Genomic DNA, 21,419 nt, shown 5'->3' with positions numbered 1-21,419 from the left:
GAACATAATAATGGCCATTTCGACAGTAGTGGCCACTACCTGGAGTGGCCGGTGCCCTCAAAGAAGGTTCCCCCGGGGCCTGGGGGGACATTTACAGAAACATACGAGTTGTGGCAATATGGGTATCAAAATTCATGGTTTTTAATACTGAACATAATAATGGCCATTTCGACAGTAGTGGCCACAACCTGGAGTGGCCGGTGCCCTCAAAGAAGGTTCCCCCGGGGCCTGCGGGGACATTTACAGAAACATACGAGTTGTGGCAATATGGGTATCAAAATTCATGGTTTTTGATACTGAACATAATAATGGCCATTTCGACAGTAGTGGCCACAACCTGGAGTGGCCGGTGCCCTCAAAGAAGGTTCCCCCGGGGCCTGGGGGACATTTACAGAAACATACGAGTTGTGGCAATATGGGTATCAAAATTCATGGTTTTTGATACTGAACATAATAATGGCCATTTCGACAGTAGTGGCCACAACCTGGAGTGGCCGGTGCTCTCAAAGAAGGTTCCCTCGGGGCGTGGGGGGACATTTACAGAAACATACGAGTTGTGGCAATATGGGTATCAAAATTCATAGTTTTTGATACTGAACATAATAATGGCCATTTCGACAGTAGTGGCCACTACCTGGAGTGGCCGGTGCCCTCAAAGAAGGTTCCCCCGGGGCCTGGGGGGACATTTACAGAAACATACGAGTTGTGGCAATATGGGTATCAAAATTCATAGTTTTTGATACTGAACATAATAATGGCCATTTCGACAGTAGTGGCCACTACCTGGAGTGGCCGGTGCCCTCAAAGAAGGTTCCCCCGGGGCCTGGGGGGACATTTACAGAAACATACGAGTTGTGGCAATATGGGTATCAAAATTCATGGTTTTTGATACTGAACATAATAATGGCCATTTCGAGAGTAGTGGCCACTACCTGGAGTGGCCGGTGCCCTCAAAGAAGGTTCCCTCAGGACGGAGGGGGGGGACATTTACAGAAACATACGAGTTGTGGCAATATGGGTATCAAAATTCATGGTTTTTGATACTGAACATAATAATGGCCATTTCGACAGTAGTGGCCACAACCTGGAGTGGCCGGTGCCCTCAAAGAAGGTTCCCCCGGGGCCTGGGGGGACATTTACAGAAACATACGAGTTGTGGCAATATGGGTATCAAAATTCATAGTTTTTGATACTGAACATAATAATGGCAATTTCGACAGTAGTGGCCACTACCTGGAGTGGCCGGTGCCCTCAAAGAAGGTTCCCCCGGGGCCTGGGGGGACATTTACAGAAACATACGAGTTGTGGCAATATGGGTATCAAAATTCATGGTTTTTGATACTGAACATAATAATGGCCATTTCGACAGTAGTGGCCACTACCTGGAGTGGCCGGTGCCCTCAAAGAAGGTTCCCCCCGGGGCCTGCGGGGACATTTACAGAAACATACGAGTTGTGGCAATATGGGTATCAAAATTCATGGTTTTTGATACTGAACATAATAATGGCCATTTCGACAGTAGTGGCCACTACCTGGAGTGGCCGGTGCCCTCAAAGAAGGTTCCCTCAGGACGGAGGGGGGGACATTTACAGAAACATACGAGTTGTGGCAATATGGGTATCAAAATTCATGGTTTTTGATACTGAACATAATAATGGCCATTTCGACAGTAGTGGCCACAACCTGGAGTGGCCGGTGCCCTCAAAGAAGGTTCCCCCGGGGCCTGGGGGGACATTTACAGAAACATACGAGTTGTGGCAATATGGGTATCAAAATTCATAGTTTTTGATACTGAACATAATAATGGCAATTTCGACAGTAGTGGCCACTACCTGGAGTGGCCGGTGCCCTCAAAGAAGGTTCCCCCGGGGCCTGGGGGGACATTTACAGAAACATACGAGTTGTGGCAATATGGGTATCAAAATTCATGGTTTTTGATACTGAACATAATAATGGCCATTTCGACAGTAGTGGCCACTACCTGGAGTGGCCGGTGCCCTCAAAGAAGGTTCCCCCCGGGGCCTGCGGGGACATTTACAGAAACATACGAGTTGTGGCAATATGGGTATCAAAATTCATGGTTTTTGATACTGAACATAATAATGGCCATTTCGACAGTAGTGGCCACTACCTGGAGTGGCCGGTGCCCTCAAAGAAGGTTCCCCCGGGGCCTGGGGGGACATTTACAGAAACATACGAGTTGTGGCAATATGGGTATCAAAATTCATGGTTTTTGATACTGAACATAATAATGGCCATTTCGACAGTAGTGGCCACTACCTGGAGTGGCCGGTGCCCTCAAAGAAGGTTCCCCCGGGGCCTGGGGGGACATTTACAGAAACATACGAGTTGTGGCAATATGGGTATCAAAATTCATGGTTTTTTATACTGAACATAATAATGCCATTTCGACAGTAGTGGCCACTACCTGGAGTGGCCGGTGCCCTCAAAGAAGGTTCCCCCGGGGCCTGGGGGGACATTTACAGAAACATACGAGTTGTGGCAATATGGGTATCAAAATTCATGGTTTTTGATACTGAACATGAAAATTGACATTTCGACCGTAGTGGCCACAACCTGGAGTTGCCGGTGCCCTCATGGAAGGTTCACCTTGGGAGAACATTTATGACAATTTTGCCGACAAATCTATGAAACAAAATAAAATAATCTTATTTCAGATTTCACTAGCAATCCAAAAACACATTCAAATTGTTTGGTCCTATGTCTTTCGGTTATGTCTCTGACATACCATCTTGAACTTTTTTTTAATGTGGTTGTTACGTCAACATAATAACGTAATCTTGTTTTAAACGGATTGGTTAAAAAAGGTAAACAGTGCGATTTCTGACGTGATTCATTCATAACGTATAGCTCAAGCCACAACGCTGTTTACACAACGCCTTTCACGCAATTCGCAGAAGCAGCAGATTTCGTGAGTAAAAATTGCCTCGTAAAATTTCATCGCTCCAGAAATCGTGAATTTTGCAGGATGTTCCGACTGTGGAGACACGCTCGTGCATTTGGCGCACTCGTTCCGAAAGAGCAGCTGGCTCGGAATTTAACTCGACTTCCGACGCTGAGTCGCTCTCTCCTTATCAACCGCGATGGTATTAGTAATGAGTCCGTTTATGGCCAAAGGTGCGTATAATGGTTGTTGATTACAAAGGTCTAAGCTCATTATTCAGGGTTTGCTGATTAAGTGAGTTTCGTTTTCACATTTGCAGCTGCAAAATGTCCACCATCGGTTACCTGAGGAGCGACAACAATCTGGAGTGCACTGCCGGAACCATGAACGATGGTAAGAGCATGATGTCATGAATATATCTGACTCGAGGTCATCAAACGCTGTCTGATCAGCGTGTGAATCATAGAATGAACTTTATTTAATACTTTTTTTCCCAGTCAAGCAAATCATCATCAAAAAGCTCGGCATCGAGGTCGGTTACACGCCGTTCGTGAGCACTCGTGAACATCTGACGCAGTACGCACCAACTTCGCTGGACCAGTTGCCACCTCGGTCGATGCAGGATTCGTTTACCTCGGCGATTATCCCGCTCACGACCGATAAAATCCTAAAGGACAAGTATGTCGGATTTATGGGAAACGTTCGACTGGGTCGTCTTATGGAAGATATGGACATGTTTGCTGGTAAGTAACGAGGTTGAATGTTTTCTAAGCTCATGAATGAAACAAAATTCAATCTCAGTGTGGGTCGTCCACAAGCACTTGCTGTTGCCGAATCTGCCCGAGGGTGTCGCTCTTCCGTACACCTTCGTGACCGCTCTGGTCGACAAGATTGATTTTACCGACCTAGTCCCAACGCACGACGCGGACATTCGCCTGTCTGGGCACGTCAGCTGGGTTGGCCGAACTTCGATCGAGATCGTCGTCTGGATGGAACAAAAGCTGCACGGAAAATGGCGCAAGCTTACCCGTGCGCTGTTCCTGATGGTAGCGCGAGACGCAACCAATACCAAGGCCTCGCTGATCAACCCGCTGGTGCCGGCGAACGACGAAGAGAAGGCCATTTTCGATGGAGGAGAATGTAAGACTGCTTTTCCTGTAAATATAAATATTCAATTTCCAATCAAACTGAAAACCAATTTCAGCTCGAAAAAAGCGACGAATCCAGCTGCAAAAAGAGGATCTGCTCAAAACGGAACCGAACGACTTCGAGCAAGGGCTGGTGCACGAGTTGTTTGTAAAATCGATCGATACAAAGAGCCGCGCCTTCAACAAACGCATTCTACCGCCCGGTTATGTCTGGATGGAGGACGCGACGATGGCCAACATTGTGTTCTCCCATCCGGAGGACCGTAATGCGCACAACAAAGTTTTCGGAGGTTTTCTCATGCGCAACGCTTTGGAGCTGAGCTGGGCACTCGCGTACAATTTTGCGAAGCGCAGACCAAAACTGGAACACATTTCAGATATTAGCTTCCACCATCCGGTGGATGTTTCCTCGATGCTCAACATGCAAGCGCACGTAATCTACACCGATTTACACTACATGGAAATTGTGGTTCTAGCCGATGTGTACGATGCAATGACGGGTCAACAAACAACCACCAACTCATTCTACTACACTTATTCGGTAGCGGAACGTCTGCCGAGCATTATGCCAAAAACTTATCACGAAGCAATGTATTACTTAGACGGACGCCGCAAGTTCCGTTACGCCATGGGAATAGACACGCCGCGCAATGCTGCCGCGGGTGATGAGGCTGCTAAAAGCAAATTGTAAAGTGTGAATGTGATTCATGATGCAACTGTCGTTTTCTGTTCAAAACATTTGATTGTTACAATGTATTATTGGTGCTTTATTTATTCAAAGAATGAAAAATAAATACGAGAAAGTTGATATTATGATGCTAAAACATCACTTAGTCGTTTCTTTTATCTCAAATATTTCTGCCTCAAATTTATCCCAAAAAATATGGAGTAGGTCAATTAGTTTTGGTACAATTTGCAAAATTTTTGAAGGTCTGTTACTGCCTTGATTGGATTATATTATTTGAAGGCTGGGAAATGAAGTTTTCTCGAGTTTTTTTTTAAAGAGGTCAATTTCAGTGTTATTGAACAAGTTTTAAAAAAACTAGTGTTCCGTGTGCCGTTGTTCAACTGGTGGTGAAGAAGTTGTAGGTGCATAAACCGGGGTGACATTGATAGGATTTCAATTTGTTTTTAGAATATTTCCAACAGGTTAGGTTTTTCCCAAGATTAATATTTTTTAAACATGTACTGGGGTAGGCCACACAAAGTTCATGCACCATTTTTGAAAAAAGTTATTTCAATAGTATTTAGAAAAATAGTAGTAACGTCAAAAATTATTAGTTTAAATTCCGGGATGACTTTGATAGTCATAGTTTTTCTTGTTAAAATCATATTTAAGATGTTTAAACTTTATTTGTACGTTAAATGTAATCACTAAAGTAGTTGATATAGTTAAAAAAATAAATCTATGTTTATATTTAGTTAACTAAGCCTTTTTACAAAATACTTATAAATTTAAGGTAAAATTGTTAAAAAGTCAGAATTTTGCCTGAAATTTGTTAAAGGTAGTTTTGTTTATAAAACTATCGCACGCCATGGCGGAAGGCAATTCTTATTGAAATTGAATATACCTTAATAGTTTTTTCGTGGAAAGGTAGCCAAGGTGGTCCCTTTTCGATATCTGTGACCTAGAAAATATTTAACCGAGGGATTTTCGAATTTTTGTCATTTTTCAGTTTTTTAACTGTATAAATGGAGGCGCACGGTACTTTTGGTTACTTTGCGGCTGCACAACACCTCCGAAATGCGTTTAAATGCAATGGATGCTGACCCCTTTGTCCATAAGATATTTCACAATATTTAAGGCCCCAAGTGAGTTGCAAGGGTGATTGGGGCCTTAAATGTTGTGAAATATTTCATGGACGATCCCTCTGATCAGTATTGTCGCCGCGGCACTAAACCGAATTGAGCAAGTTTAACTCTCGCGAATATTTTCTGTCGCGAAATATCTGTCAAGCATGATTAAGTGATTTTGAATCAGTGTGTTTGCTTTTTTTGTTTTGACGGCTTTGGATGATGAGAAAAACGTGGCTGGTCTTTTCTGGTCTGCCAAGGAAATGGAATGCTTTAGATTAAATTATTGTTTCAAATCTTGGTTTTCAGTACTACTACCACTAGAACTGTTTCATTTGGGGTAATTTATGAAGTTCAGTCAGTTTCCAGCTCCAGGAAAAGACGCAAAAAAAAAGTCTTGGTTAAGTTGCTGATTACGGATCGATTACCGTCTGAATAAAACAAAAATAAGTGGCCTCATTGTCGAGGGACCTCAATCCGGTCCGTTGTGTCCTCTCACCGGGAGAGTTTTGCCGATGCGGGATGTTGCGGGTGTCGATTGAATAAGCTCTATAGCGTCAAAATGGGAAGGCCCAGCCACCAATTTGAAAATCAAAAGCGCCGTAATTGTACTCTCCAAGCTAGACATCATGAAATGGTCTATCCGGATGATCGAATCCACGCTCACAGAACGATTTCCGGTAGATTTTCGTGATCGATTCCATGCTCCGTGTAAGACGCGGCGCGAGTCTTGTCGCAGCTCAACTGGCGACATTTCAGTTTGGTGCCGCGGCGAAATTTTGTTTTGGTTTCGCGTGTGACATTTGAGGTACACTCAGAAAAGAAACAACAGAAAATTGCTTCGCGAGATGAAAAATACTCGCGCTGTTATTTCGATTTATTTCAAAAACCACAATATCCATTGCATTTAAAAGCAAGTCCGTAGATCATTTTTGCCCGTGTGTAAACATGTCAGCGATCTGCAGTTCTCACCAACACATATAATGCTAGCGCGTCCCTGAGTAACACTTCAATGTAGAGGTGGGCAAAACCGCTCTTTTTAGGAGCCGCTCATTTTCGTTCGCTCATTAAAAAGAGCCGCTCTTTTGAACGGCTCTTTTGCTTTTTTTTCAAAATTTTGATGAAAATTTTTTTTTTTAAGAATCGTGTGATTTTATAAGTTATTTCACATTTCATAAATTATTTGATAAAAAATTAAAACTGAAAACGAGAAAATGCCCTTGAAAACCATAGGTCTTGGTGGTCTCTATGTTAAAATTAATTGGCATGCAAACTTAAATCTAGGTAAGCTGGAAAAATTGATTTTAATTTTAAAATTGCGTTTATTTATGCAAGAATAGAACTAATGCTGATGTTATTTTTGGAGAAAATATTCTGTGATTTCATTTCTACATTCTGATTTAATCGATAAAGTCGATAAAGTGAATCGGACAAAATAATTTATTTTTTTTCCAAAATGTCTAAACTATTCAGATTTTTGGTAATATTTTACAACTTATGCAATTTGCAATACCGTAATCTGGGGTGAATCGGGACTACAGTCTGAATAGGGACAGCAGTTTTTAGAGCACTTGAAGCTTTTAAATTTGGAAATGGATGTACACATTTTGTTGGCCTGAGTCTGTTCTAACCGAAACCAACCAGAAAAATCAAAATATTGTGCTCCAACATGGTTAAAAATGCTGTCCCAATTCGCCCCATGTGTCCCGATTGACCCCAGTTTACGGTACTCAAATTTTATTCCGGTAATACTTTAATATACAATCAGTAAAAGTAAAAAAGTAAATCTTTCCCAGGTCCTGAGGGGAACACCCTTGAAGAGTATCGTGGCCGGCATTTACAAAGTGGATTCAGTAGCAGTTTCATTCTCAACTAAATGTTAACATGTTAAGGTTAATGTTAACGTTCCAGAGCAAGATCGAAATTATACTAATGACCCTTTCATAGCTATGCTGTCTCAAATCTAAGTTGAAAAGATAAAATAATGTAAGGCTACCAACTCTTGCTGAGCAAAAATCCGTACACTTTGCCGATTTGACACTATAGTAAAACAAAAACTGTCAATGAATTATTTAGATAAATTAATTTTTTAATAAATTTGAGAATTAAAAATATAAAAGTTTGTCGTTTTTACAGCTAACAAATTTCGCAAAATGCTATCAGAGTGCTTATAACTTGCACGTATAAAAGTATTCATAAAATAAACCGTAATTAGAATCAAATCATTATGTTCTTCATTTTTTTGTTAAACGTTCAAAAGTTTACGAAATGTCAAGTTTGCTTTTACGAATAATATCGTTCTAAGTGTTTTCACGAACACTTTTCCAGAGTTTTTTTTTATTGAAAAGGTCCTGTAACATGTGAAACACAACAGTTTATAGGACCTATAACCTTCGGGAAGTCGCGTGTTTTCGCCTTTCTTATAAGTGCCCTTACAAACTGTGTACAAAGTACACGTACGCGACCTCCGGTGGAAGCGAAGAGGTTCGAAAATCCGTACAGTTGGTAGCCTTATATATGAGTCATTTCGCCCCAACAGTACACAAAAAGTACATATCTCGGATTAGTTTTCAAAAAGCCGTAAGAGCCATTGGTAAATAAAGTCCTTTTTGCATCGGTATTCGACCTACTTACGAAAAACCAATATCAAAAATGCTCGAGATTGTTCATCTACACGTCCTTCAAGTGCCCCATACTTGAAATAAATGAAATTTTGTTTCATTTTCGAGAAAAACGAAAATGAGTGTCAATGGTCACAGTGGCTCTTACGGCTTTTTGAAAACTCACACGAGATATGTACCTATTAGAAATCGTCTTTTTCTGATCAAGCTCAAATTTGGTCGAGCTATTGATGCAAAACATGTAAGAATCCCGATGTTGTACCAAATTGGAACAACCCTTCATTTTTGGCACCGCCCCAAAGTTTTGCGATTTTCGCTTATTTTCCGAAAAAAAACAACACCAATGATGAGAAAATGATTCTTATGACCATACGAAAATTATAGGCTAGATTTGGCAACTTTGGGTCCCATCCAGGCCTGGAAAAGTTTAAGGAAATGCATCTAAAGTTTTAAATTGCACAAAATACATCAAATATTGATTCCATTAAACAGCTGATGACGCAATTCAATTTAAAGTTATTGCCATTTGAAAAAAGAAAATTTTTGGAAAATTGCCAAACATCGCAAAACTTTGAGGCGGTGCCAGAAAAGAAGGGGTGGTCCAATTTGGTTCAAAATCGGGATGCTTACATGTTTTGATAGTATCAATAGCTCCACCAAATTTGAGCTTGATCAGAGAAAGTCAATTTCGAGTGGTGTGGTACTTGGCGTATTTCTAAGAAACGTAATTTATTCGGCCTAGAGGAGTGATATGAGGGGATCATCTTTTTTATATATATTTTTTAAAAAAGGTCCAATAAACACAATTTTTATTTTTGCTTATTGGGTGTTTTTGAATACCCTTGATTCAAGGTGGTTGAAAAATCACCCAAAAAGCAAATTATATAAGCTTTGTTTGTTGGACCTTGTCAAAAAACCTCTAAATAAGCTCTTAGAGTCACACATCCATTATTAGCTCGTTGTATTTTTGTTCATTCAATAATGCTAGGTAATTATATAGTACCTACCTTCTTCTACCACAGGTCATTAAATGTCGGCAAACTTTCTCAAACGCAAACAAAAATTACATCGGAGCGATTTTCGAATCATTTACTTTATTTCTGCATTTTGCTTGTTAGTTCAATGTCTGATTTGCAGTTTGTCACATTTTCGTTTTTAAATATTCAACTCATGCTGTGATGTGTGGCTTATGGTTAATGTTGATTCTGACAAGATTACATTCTCATGGTACATACATTTAGTAATAAGTTCAACAGTGTTATAAAATTATATTCCTTTCGGTGAATATTGGCATGCTCAATCATTTTATCAATCGAATGCGTTTGTTTAAAATACGTCATTTCTGTAAATGCTTTCTACAACAGTGTACTTTGTTTAAAGAGTTTACTTCTGCATTTTTCCGTTTGCAGATACAGTGAAACATAAAAAAACGGATTCCTCTCAGTCGAGAGAGTGTTGTATATGTAATAAAGTCTTTTTGATGACAGCTTGGAAGTACTTTCATGTTTGATTTTGTGCCGTTTCCGCTTCCGCGCTCTTCCGCTGCAGTCCTGCAGTTTAGTGAGTAAGGGGAAGATAGTAAATTTTTCAACTTTTGCTTTCATTCTCTCTCAAAAATTGGCCAATAAATTCAACTGGAACGGGTAACGTAATAACGGAGTCTAGCGTGAATCAATTTTTATATCCAACGTAACGATTTTCATTTTTCATTTCTGTACATTCTGCCCACCCTTGGGTCTCCACGCGATTGACCAGGGCCTGGGCGGGGGTTTAATAAATGCTTAGAATCTACAATTTGGCTATATGCTGTGGGTTAAAAGAAGTACTCTTCCATTTTCTTTGTTCATTGTCCTTTTCTTCCGATTTTTTTCTCGGTTCGCTTTATGACACTTGGGTTTCGTTCACTTAAAAGTAAATTACCTACCATCTTAGAGTTGTATAGCTCGAGCATTGTTAAATCGTTTGTACAAATTGCAATTGAAAGAGAGAAACAAGAGTGCAATTACAGTGTAACCTCCCTCAAGTAGGGTTCTTAGAGGAAATTTCTTATGACCGCAATTTCTAGACTAATGGCTGCGTTTTTTACTTAATCATCAAATTTCCGCCCTATCTAACGTTCGGGGTTGGAATGTTTTCCGCCTGCCGGTCGTGGTGTTGGTGAAGGAAGATGAGGTGCGGCGGCCGTCGACGCCTTCCACCACGTGTGCGGAATCTTGTGGCCGCGGGGTGGTTAATTCATCAGTGTCATTATCAGAGCCGGGACCTTTCGCCTTCCGCCGGTACAGGTGTCTAGCAGCGGTCGTCATTAACGCTCCAGTCCGCTGCTTGAAGCCGTTCGATGATGACGAGGTGGTGGTGGGTGGTGAAGAATTTGTGGTTCCACCCCGTCCCGTTCCGAGACCGGCGGCACCACTGGCACTCTGCAGATCGTACGACGAGGACTTTCTTCGCATGTTCTTTACGTTCTTGATGAATGATTGACTGACGGTGGAACCACGAAGGAATTTGTCATTGCCGGGGTTGTAGTTAGGGTTATTGTTGTTGTCACCGTCATTCTCAAGATGATTGTTGTAATAGCGCATCGTTGTCGACGTCTGTGGCGACGCCGGTGTGTCCTTTTCTGGAACTTGCTGCAAGGATGGCGTCGCGACGCTACCACGTGGTGGTGGTGGTGGCGTCGCGTTGAAAAATACGTTTGGATTGTTTCTGCTGTGGCTGATGACGGTGCCTTCGGTATCTCTTGCGGCGTGGAAGTTAGTCGTGGCTTGTGCACTACTAGTAGCGTCATTTAAATGTTGATTACGACTGAGCGTACCACCGCCAGCAGGAGCAGCGCCAGCACCGCTTGGCTGGAGTTTTGATTGTTTGCCAAAAGAGCTTTTACGGTAATCATCGTCCAGATTCAGCGAATCGAAATTGCTTGATTCATTATCGTTAGCCAGATTATAATGGATTTCGGGGCCGGCGTTCGACTGGAAAGTCGTTCTTGGTATCGTCTGGTTATGATTATTATGATTATTTGAATGAAGAAAATACTGTCCTAAATTATTGTTATTAATATGTAGATTATTACTGTTAGTGCTATTATTGTGTTTGACGCTGCCGTTGATGATGCTGCTGAGGAAACTCGGGTTCGGATTTGGATAGGATTGCTGTACAAAGGTCGGAACGGTGTCGGTTGCCGCCGACGAGGAGGGGGATATCTTGGGAGAGGGTAATATGATTTTATGGCGATTATCATTTACTCTTTTTACATTGGCCCTGTGGGAGCGGAACCGTGGACCGACTGTCGAGTCGTACGGTTTTTCGCCACCGCTGCCACTTCGTTCTAGGGCTTGCCTCTGGCGGGCCATCGTTTCGAACGCGTGGATCACAGAACCGACACGCGTTGTGACATCGGGAATGCCCAACGGGCCACTGAACAGATCACGTTGATGGCGTAGCGCACCCAAGACCAGGTCGGCGTTACTGCTACTATTTACAGATTCTCGCAAGAGCAGTTGATTGGTTTGTGTGGTGAAGGATGTGTTGGGCGCTGTTGTTGACTGCACATTTTTTACAGGTTTGAGATGGACCGAAACAAGAAAGAAAAAGAAAACAAAAGTTTCGAACTAAAGTAACACATAAATACTTAACAAAACAAACAACAAGTGTATGGGACTAGACGTAAAGTGCAACCAGAATGTTAGTTGAAAAAGTTGTGCTTCATAGTCAATATACAAACTATTATTAGTTTTAATGATTTGACTTACACACACCCCAAAACCACTGAATACTTTGATGTTCATTGACGGAACTATGATTGTATGGCTTGGGCTCAAAAGTTTGCTCGAGCCTATATAAACCCTCACTATTATGAATTACACGGCAAAACATCATGTTGGGCTTCTTGATAAATTGAGCATAAACCAATGGGAATGCAAACCAAACCACTAAATAAATATTGGACTGTTCAAAAACTGTAGCGTGATTAGTTATATTCACAGGACAGGCTACGATTAGCAGATCCAGAAATTCAATTGGTTTGGACGCCTGGAGTTTCTCTTTATGCCCGATTGAAAGGCGTACTAAAATAAAGAAAATTATCAAAAAGATACAACATAGCTTAGAAATTTCTGTCATTTGCAGTAAATCAGTGTAGTTAAAAATGAAAATTAAAAGTATTTTCCAAAAACATTCGATAAGGAAAAAAAATAGAAAAAAATATTATGTTTACGATTCAGATGTTGGCTCCTTGAATGTTTATTTAGCAGCAAGTATTGCTGGAATAGGGAATATTTCCGTTAACATTTTTGTTGGCTGTTTTTAATTCAACATTCTAAGGTTTTTTTTTAAACCTAAATCAGCGTACTGAACTTTGAATAAAAAATAAACACATTTGATTTGCTTCTTAAGTTGAAACTTTGAAAAAAATTCTAAGATCCTAAAATTGGGAATAATGAAGTAAAGTAAGTAAGAAGTAAATTGCTGAAAACTTTTCTGAAAATAATTTTGGTAATTGTCTTCGCTACAAATTAATGTTATACTCTAGAAACAAACATAGAAGGTTAAAATGACAAAAATAAATATTTTTTTATGATTCAATTGTTACCCAACTGAGTAATTCGAGAAACATAATGTACAGAAAAATTTACAAAAAATCATATTATAAGCTTTTTAGATGTTTAGTAAAAGAGATGTAAAACTTATATTTTTATTAATTTTTTAATTGTGGTACACAATTAAATCGGAGACATTATTTCTGATTAAGGGTAAAGTACTTTCCAGATATCGAAAACGGTCTCTGGATCCTTGATCAGGAAGCAAAATTTATTCTTGAAACCAACATTAGTTGACTGAGTTGACATATAAACGTGCCCTATGCAAAATAATGGGAATTTATTCAAAAATAAAACGCTGACCGAAATTGTAGAGGGATCAATTAATTTACGAAGCTAATGTTTTTCAAGCCTACGGTGAAAATTGTCACATTCTCCAGTTTATTGATCAAAGTTAACTCTTCTGACCCCTCTAACATGGCAAAAAAACAAGACCATATAATTTTAGAGTCTTTTTTAATTTTCATGCTTGCCATTGACCCATAGTTAGAAACACGGAAGAATTGTGTTATCGATTTTCATGCAAGACTAATAGTAATAGTCACAGATTTTATCATAATGTGAAGATGATTTTTATACTTGTTTAATGAACTATGATACTCACTATGAGTCTCACAATCAATGTTCTTGAATAATTACTAAACATATATTTTAACTGTCAAAAATATAAATAGTTGACTATTTTAAGCTGCAAAGGCTAGATGGCTGCATGTATCATTGCCGAGGTGTATTCGAGGAGATATTCGAAATTATAAGGTTCTTATAACGGGTGCCACCATATCTCGACACTGCTTTGACCAAATCGGCACAATAATTTTGGTGGAGACTTGTTAAAATGGTTCCGTGTGCCCAATTTTCAACAAGTTTATTTAAAAAAAATATTAAGCGTTTTTTTTTAATTGAAAAGCGTATTTTTTTGTATTTATTAAAAAAAGCTAAATTTTAAAGTAGGGCTTCATCATTCAAACGGAATATGTCTCGAGAGTCTCCTCTTCTGCTTTCAGTCAATATGGTCCATCCAATCTCGAGGTATCGTGGCACCCGTAAATCAACTCGTTGTTAAAAGAAAAACGCTCGCAAAGTTTGACAGTTCGCTTTGCGCATGGCAACATTTTGATCTTAAATCGTCTCTAGCTCAGTTTAATCATGAAATATTCTAATGGATTTTTTAGGAGTGATTGAAAATAATCTTTTTAGTGCCTTTATATGAAATAATAAGAATATTAATGTAATACACTCAACCCCCGGTGGTTGGTCACTTTTTCGTTTGCACTTGTTTAGTTTGTACCCCGTTGGTTGGTCAAAGTCAAACTAAAAAGTGACAAACTGTCACTTTTCACACGGCGCTCACGCACACTATCCAAACAAACTTTTGATAGTGTGAGTGAACTCCGTGTAAAAGGGGTGTCAAACTAAAAAGTGACCCCGTTCTTTTGACAACAGTTGGTGTCAAACCATCAGGGTTTGAGTGTATGATTTTTTTTTGATTTTTTGCACTCAGGTTAGTAAGACGAAAAGTAGATTTTTAAAAGTGAACAAATTTTAAACGTCTTTAAGAGAATATTAACATTATTCTTCTCATGGAAAATCCTAATATTGTGCACCTCATCCTCACTAAATTGTCACTGTCATGCTATCTTGATGCATGTGAACATACGTTAAATTCAGATTCAAAACGAATATTGAGTTTTTAACGATTATCTTCAGTACGAAACGGATTGTATGTAACAACCCGGGCCTGTTGTTTCCAGGTATTGCTTTTTGAAACCTTTTAGTGAGGTAAACTTTTTTATTGATTGAGAAGGATCAGGATCGCATTTGTAACATTCACGCATGAAAACCGACGTGTTGTCATAAAGTGGTTCTGGTGCCTTCCTGGAAGGTTGTACCGGTTTGTTTTCCTTCCGAGGGATTGACAAGTTTTGAACGAGGCATGTGTACGTGTGCGCTGATAAGAATCCTTCCGGCGTTGGTGCTCATAATGTAAGCAAAGGCACGCCATTTTATGGCAATCCAAATCCGTCGTATAAACGAAATGAAAAGTTTCACGAGTTCCGCCGGCATGTTGGGTGCCAGTTTGTTTGGCTTGGTTCTCTGATACCAGTTTGGTGACCTTATGCACATACCTCCTACATGCAGGCAGGCTGCGTGTTTTGTACGCTGTGCGCGCTTAGTACATTATTTTTCCTATCTCGGTGCACTGAAAGTTTTTCGACAGGTGTGAAAATTTACTCATTTTGAATACAAATTAGCTACGTAGGTACGTTGGACATGAAGCTGGCAAGGAAAAGTTTCATCGGTGTGTATGCGCATCAAATTAGATGAGATGAACTGCATGCATTGAAGCTATTTTCATGAAGCAGTTACTCGAAAATTACTAGAACAAATTATGAGGTATTCTGATTTGAGAATAATACCATTGAGTTCACAATGAATCAAATCCGCCTTAAGGGACACTGATTGAGTGCAAATGTTCTCTCATTTTACGAAGGCCAATTAACCTTTGATGTTGAAGCCACTCTGGAGATTTTGGTGAACATTCTGTTTCAGTAGGAGTATTTGCAGAATCAAAGCTGAGTTGCTCCATTAACGTCATGCTCAAAGTCAGAACAAAAGAAACTCATCATAAATCTGACTCCCGGCTTATGAACGATAAATTCGCTTGATTTCCTCTTTCAATGTTTCCCTGCTGATCCCAACGGAGAGCACCAGCACAAAGGGTACTCTTATTTTGGGACATTCCATTTTGTGTATGGCACCATAACCCGGCAAAGATGCTGACTGCCGTGCCGGGGCTGGACCACCCTCTGGTCAAAGGTATACGATGTATGTGTATTTTGTACACTCTCACATGCTCAGTATTTGGAGCTTTTTTTCCAGCAATCCTGCTCCTTCTTGTCGTCCGTTCAGAATGGAATGCTTTCAAGAGAGATGTCCCCCCTGCTGGATTCTGGCGCAGGTGATATCAACCATGCACCGTAAACGATACTATTAAACTGTATTTTTCTTCCACGATACATACCATTTCCCCGAAGAAATCTGTTTTCCTATCCTCTGGGTGTTCCAACGAAATTGAATTGTCTAGTCTATCTATAATATCGAAATCAATTTCCGCTGAGCAAATTTTCGAAAGCACTGCCCTGATGTCCCTCAGCGGTGGCGACGACGACGACGACAACCAAAACCAGTCCAGAGCCTGACACTCTGTGGGACCGAAATCAAGGTGAGCAGCAGAAGGTCTCGGGTTCGACGAGATGTGTCGTCCCGGTGCTAGTTAAATAGCGATTTCTCCGGATACATCCCGGCGAAGATGATGAAAATGTACTTAGGAGTGCCGTGTCGTGCCGTGCTGCTCTGGTGGCCGAGGAGCAATGTTGTCAAAAGGAAAGGAACATTTTCCCCCATCTCATTCGTTTCTTGTACTCATGTGAATTGGTACTTTTTTGAACTAAGCCCATCACTGTAGTGTTGGGAAAATATATGCTCAGCTAAGTGTTTGCATTTTCCCGGTGATCATTTAGTGTATACACGATGACACAGTCATGACGTTCACCAAACGATTTATTTTTTCTTCATCGTTAACGGAATTGCCATTGAATACGGGGAGAGAATCAAAAGCAAATGCTCTGCGAGCTAGAATGGTTATTTTGTTTTTTGGGTAAATGCATATTTCTACATGCTTCAAGGATTCAAACATCCATTGTCAACATAGTTTTTATTTTTAAGAATCACAGATCGATCAGAACATTTATTGGTTGATCAAATCGCAATAATAAGATTTTTTTAATTCTTCAGACAATTCTTTTTCGAGTACATACAATTTATTTTGAATAAAAGTGTTGTCGGCAAATTTTCAAGCAGGTTAATTTGAACAAATTTTAAGAAAAACAGAGTAAAAATTGTGTAAATAATTCCAACTCGGTTCCAATGGCATAATTTGCTCTTTGTTCCCCATGTGTCCCGATTTGCCCCAGATGACGGTACTCAAAAATGGGAGGTGTTCATTAGCAGGATTCCAAGATTTTTTTTAAACTGGATTTTTTGGCACGCCGCACGAAGGACGGAAAAAACAATCAAATCGGTAAAAAATAACTATTTTCACTAAAACTGCGTTAACGCTAAAATTTTAGCGATAACTTATGAATTGACTGGCCCGTCGTTATATGGAAAAATAAAAAAAATGATCAAATCAAACCAAAACTAAGTTTTTTTTATGCCTTTTTTGGTCTCGATTGCGTTGCGTTGCGATAAGTTACGTCCACACTTTGCGCATTGCATTTCAATTTTGTATGGTAATAAGTATGAAAAAACTCCTCCTTTCACGCTTCGATTTTCACTTAATTTTTCAACCAAAACAATAGTGTTAAAAAATAGAAAGTTCCCTAAAACTTTCCCCATGAAAGTATTGTGCTACACAGTAAAAAATAATGTAAGTTTGGAAGCTGTTATTTTGACAGGTTGAACATTACCTCTTTTATGATGTAATTTTACCTCAATTTAGACTGAAAAAGTTGCATTACACCAGAAAAGTTGTAAAGTTACACATTTCAAGAGGTTAAATTAAACCTTTTTTCTGACATAAAAGATGTACCCCTTCCCAGATGTAATATTACCATGATTTTTTTTCTGTGTATCTAGCTCCTCTCAAAAGATAAAGCGCCCTCAAAACTTGACTAAAACGCGATGTTGCTCGGAAATCATTTTTGGTTACCAAAATTTCGTTATTGAGCAACTCTCTATGAAATCGGCTGATTTCGACCATTTTTATTTTTTCTAACATTTTAAAAGGGCCAAACATTGAATATTACCATTTAAAATGCTAGTCTTGATTTAATTAAATTACATCTAAATAATTTTTTCGAAGAGATCGGGAAATTTTACGAATGTTTCATGCATTAACTTTGAAAATCGGACCATTAGGCTGGTACAAACATTTTTAAAAGTTTTTGTCACCCCCCACCCCAAAATTGGCCCGAAAAATCAGGGGGCAAAAAAAATATTTTTACAATAAACTTCAAAATTTCAATGAAAATTCAAGTGCAACCAACTGAAATCAAATTAAAATACATTCTCCTGCGTTTAAAATCATTTTTAGCATGTTTGGGTTTATTAAAACATCTTAAGATTTTTTGAAAATTTTCGATGCAAAATCTTTTTTTTCAATACAATTTTTGTTTTTGTCAGATCTTAGATTTTTTGAAAACTAACGATTGCAAAACAACTGAACTAGTGTAAAATGCATTTTAAAACACTTTTTTTTCATTTAAATGTGAAGACTATGGCTTGTTATTTAAATTTTTATTTTTTTTTATTTTTTTGCCCCCCCCCTTGACCTCGGCCATGGCCGAGGGACAAAAACTTTTTTAAATATTTGCATCGGCCTTAGCTGCTGAGATATCGGCATTAGAAAATGGTGGGTTGTTTTGGTGAGATTTAGAAAACTTCAATTTTCGTGTTTCTTTTTCTTAAAGCGGCTCTATCTCAGCAACTATCTCAATGTCTCTTAGACAATTTTATAGCAAATTTTCTGAACTTTAAAAAAACATTAGAAATGGTCACTCATGGTCACTATTTTTAAAAATCGAAAAACTACAAATATTTCGCTAAAATCAAACTTTCGGTGGCTAAATCTTGAAAACGGAGCCCTTTATCAAAAAATGTGTAGAGTTCTTTTCGATTGAAAATTCAATTTTGCATTGAAAAATAATGTCAAATTTGTTTTTGCATGAAACTTCGATTTTTTTCTAAAAATCACTATTTTTTCAAAAATTCATAACTCGGCGGCAGATTTTTTGACCATGTTTCTCTATGGCTCAAAAGTTGCGGATTTTTGTCCCCTAAAACATATAAAAAAATCTCGAAAATCAAAAAATACGCATTTTGGGAAATTGAGTTTTAGTAAAAAAAAGTTGATAAAAAAATCTGCAATTTTTTTCCGTGTAGCTATTTTTTCTCAAAAGTCCTTAACAATACCTACAACTTTGCCGAAGACACCAAATTGATCAGAAAATTCACTGAAAAGTTACAGTTGTTTGAATATTTACATACAATTATTGTATCGACAGCAGCCAAAATTGTATGGAGACTTGTATGGGTGAACCAAGGACGCAAAATAGCTTATTTGGTCACATGGAAGGCCCCCACAAAGTTTGAGCCAAATCAAAAAATACAAATAAAATCCATTTCCGGTTTTGGTAGAGAATTGCTCTATTGAGCAGTTCTCTCAGATTTCGGTCATTCGATTATTTTTTGTATTTTCTAATCCGACTGAAACTTTTTTGGTGCCTTCGGTATGCCCAAAGAAGCCATTTTGCATCATTAGTTTGTCCATATAATTTTCCATATAAATTTGGCAGCTGTCCATACAAAAATGATGTATGAAAATTCAAAAATCTGTATCTTTTGAAGGAATTTTTTGATCGATTTGGTATCTTCGGCAAAGTTGTAGGTATGGATATGGACTACACTGAAAAAAAAATGATACACGGTAAAATCTTTTTTGGTGATTTTTTATCAAATTTTTCGTCACTAAAACTGGATTTGCAAAAAAAACACTATTTTTATTTTTTTTTATTTGTTGATATGTTTTAGAGGACATCAAATGCCAACTATTCAAAAATTTCCAGGTTGTGCAAAAAAAAACTTTGACTGAGTTATGAATTTTTGAATCAATACTAATTTAAAAAAAATCGAAATATCGGTCGCAAAAATTTTTCAACTTCATTTTTCGATGTAAAATCAAATTTGCAATCAAAAAGTACTTCAGTGAAATTTTGATAAAGTGCACCGTTTTCAAGTTAAGGCCAGTATTTGGTATCTTTTTTGAAAATAGTCGCACTTTTTCATTTTTTTTTAATTGGTGTACATGTTTGCCCACTTTTGAAAAAAATATTTTTGAAAAGCTCTATATTTTGCTTTTTTGAACTTTGTTGATACGACCTGTAGTTGCTGAGATATTGCCATATATTACAGAAAATTTATTGAATCCACTCTTTTTTTAAAAGATGATTTTTAATCAGTCCTGATAGTTTCATGAAGATATTACATGATTAAACTGATTTAGAGACGATTTTAAGCTCAACATTTTGCTGTGCGCAAAGCGGACTGTTTAACTTCCTGAGCGTTTTCTCGAAACACCGAGTTGATTTACGGGTGCCACGACATCTCGAATAAGCTAAAAATTGGGGTAAAGACTCTCAAGACATATTTTGTGTGCATGACGAAGTCCGATTTTGAAATTTTGCTTTTTTAAAAATACGAAAATCATAAACTGACGAATTTTTATATGAAAAACACAAAAATATTTTTATCTTTTCTTAAAATATGTTTTTTTTTTTAAATTGGCCTTCGTCATGCACACAGGACCGGTTTAACGAGTCTTCTTCAAAAATTTTAGCCGATTTGGTCAAGGTAGTGTTAAGATATCGTGGCACCCGTTTTTTGAAACTGATAAATTCAAATAGCTCTCGGCAATGATACTACCAAATGTCTTCAAATCCACCAAATTTCAAATCCACGATGGTGGCCAGTATGGCAGTGACGAAATATTGGAAAATGCATTTTATTATTTAATAGGCAATCAACTACTTAAATTTGACTAAAATGTGGTCTCAGAACTTGAATTTGATGTTTAAAACAAGAAAGAGAAAAACCTTCGGATAATCGAGTCTGGACTGTATTTAAAAATAAAAACTTGTTGTAAAAATTGTACATCGACATTGTGTGGCCTTCCCAAGTACATGTTTTAAAAACGTATATCTTGAGTAAAACCATAACAGTTTAAGAATATATTTCAAAAATTAACTAAAAATTAGTTTCAAAAAATGTTAACATATCCTATCGTTTGTTTTTTTTTCTATTTTGAATTAAATGAAACATTATCAATCTTGATCAAACAATATTATAAAGGAAAAAATCTTTACTTCGGCCTAAATTGAACCCACAATCATCCGGATTTAGGGCTAACTTAAAGCGCCCAGTTCAGGCGACACTTCAACGAATCGCTTTCGACTTGTATTTTTCTTAGCTCTTTCGCCAGCAAATTATCGCGTTTTCAGCCAATTTCCTCTTAATTGCTCCACCATCGTCAACCGGGTAAATAATTGAAAATTATCATCAAAGCCACACAAACTGTGACGAGCCAACTGTGGGCGAGTGGTTGGTTGCAGAAAAAGGGATATTCTCCCCCTTGAAATGGGACGATGGCATCATTCGTGGAAGACCCGTCGAAGAAAATACTTTCCCGCCGTTGTCTCTTGACCAGCACCCAAGCAGCGACGGTGGCGGCCGGCGACGAAAGGAAATGATTCCACTTCGGAAAGCGCTTTGAAGTTTGGCACTTTCGGGGACCACA

General features: G+C 38.6%; 2 protein-coding genes across 2 annotated transcripts in view; one reads left to right on the top strand and one right to left on the bottom strand.

Annotated features, from left to right (window-relative positions):
• The first annotated feature begins 2,770 nt into the window (after positions 1-2,770).
• LOC6042769 (acyl-coenzyme A thioesterase 9, mitochondrial) lies at positions 2,771-4,882 on the top strand. The gene is made up of 6 exons (XM_038260502.1): positions 2,771-2,932; positions 2,989-3,138; positions 3,225-3,298; positions 3,403-3,648; positions 3,707-4,045; positions 4,110-4,882. The coding sequence occupies exons 2-6, from the start codon at positions 2,990-2,992 to the stop codon at positions 4,742-4,744; spliced, it is 1,443 nt and encodes a 480-aa protein (XP_038116430.1). The 5' UTR covers positions 2,771-2,932; position 2,989; the 3' UTR covers positions 4,745-4,882.
• Positions 4,883-9,541: 4,659 nt separating this feature from the next.
• LOC6042771 (irregular chiasm C-roughest protein) overlaps positions 9,542-21,419 on the bottom strand; it is a 173,668-nt gene continuing 161,790 nt past the window's right edge. Inside the window, 1 exon segment of the mRNA XM_038264116.1 lies at positions 9,542-12,013. Within this exon segment, the coding sequence (XP_038120044.1) occupies positions 10,562-12,013 (1,452 nt within the window). The 3' untranslated portion in view covers positions 9,542-10,561.

Source organism: Culex quinquefasciatus, chromosome 3, assembly GCF_015732765.1.
Source record: "Culex quinquefasciatus strain JHB chromosome 3, VPISU_Cqui_1.0_pri_paternal, whole genome shotgun sequence".
In the NCBI taxonomy this organism is placed as follows: domain Eukaryota; kingdom Metazoa; phylum Arthropoda; class Insecta; order Diptera; family Culicidae; genus Culex; species Culex quinquefasciatus.
The sequence above is the reverse complement of the archived record's forward strand: the minus strand, read 5'-3'. Positions and strand labels throughout refer to the sequence as shown.

Coding starts and splice junctions, on each gene's coding strand:
- LOC6042769 (XM_038260502.1), top strand. CDS start 2,990: ATGTTCCGACTGTGGAGACACGCTCGTGCATTTGGCGCACTCGTTCCG. Junction 3,299..3,402: donor TGCCGGAACCATGAACGATG/GTAAGAGCATGA, acceptor TTTTTTTCCCAG/TCAAGCAAATCATCATCAAA. Junction 3,649..3,706: donor AGATATGGACATGTTTGCTG/GTAAGTAACGAG, acceptor ATTCAATCTCAG/TGTGGGTCGTCCACAAGCAC.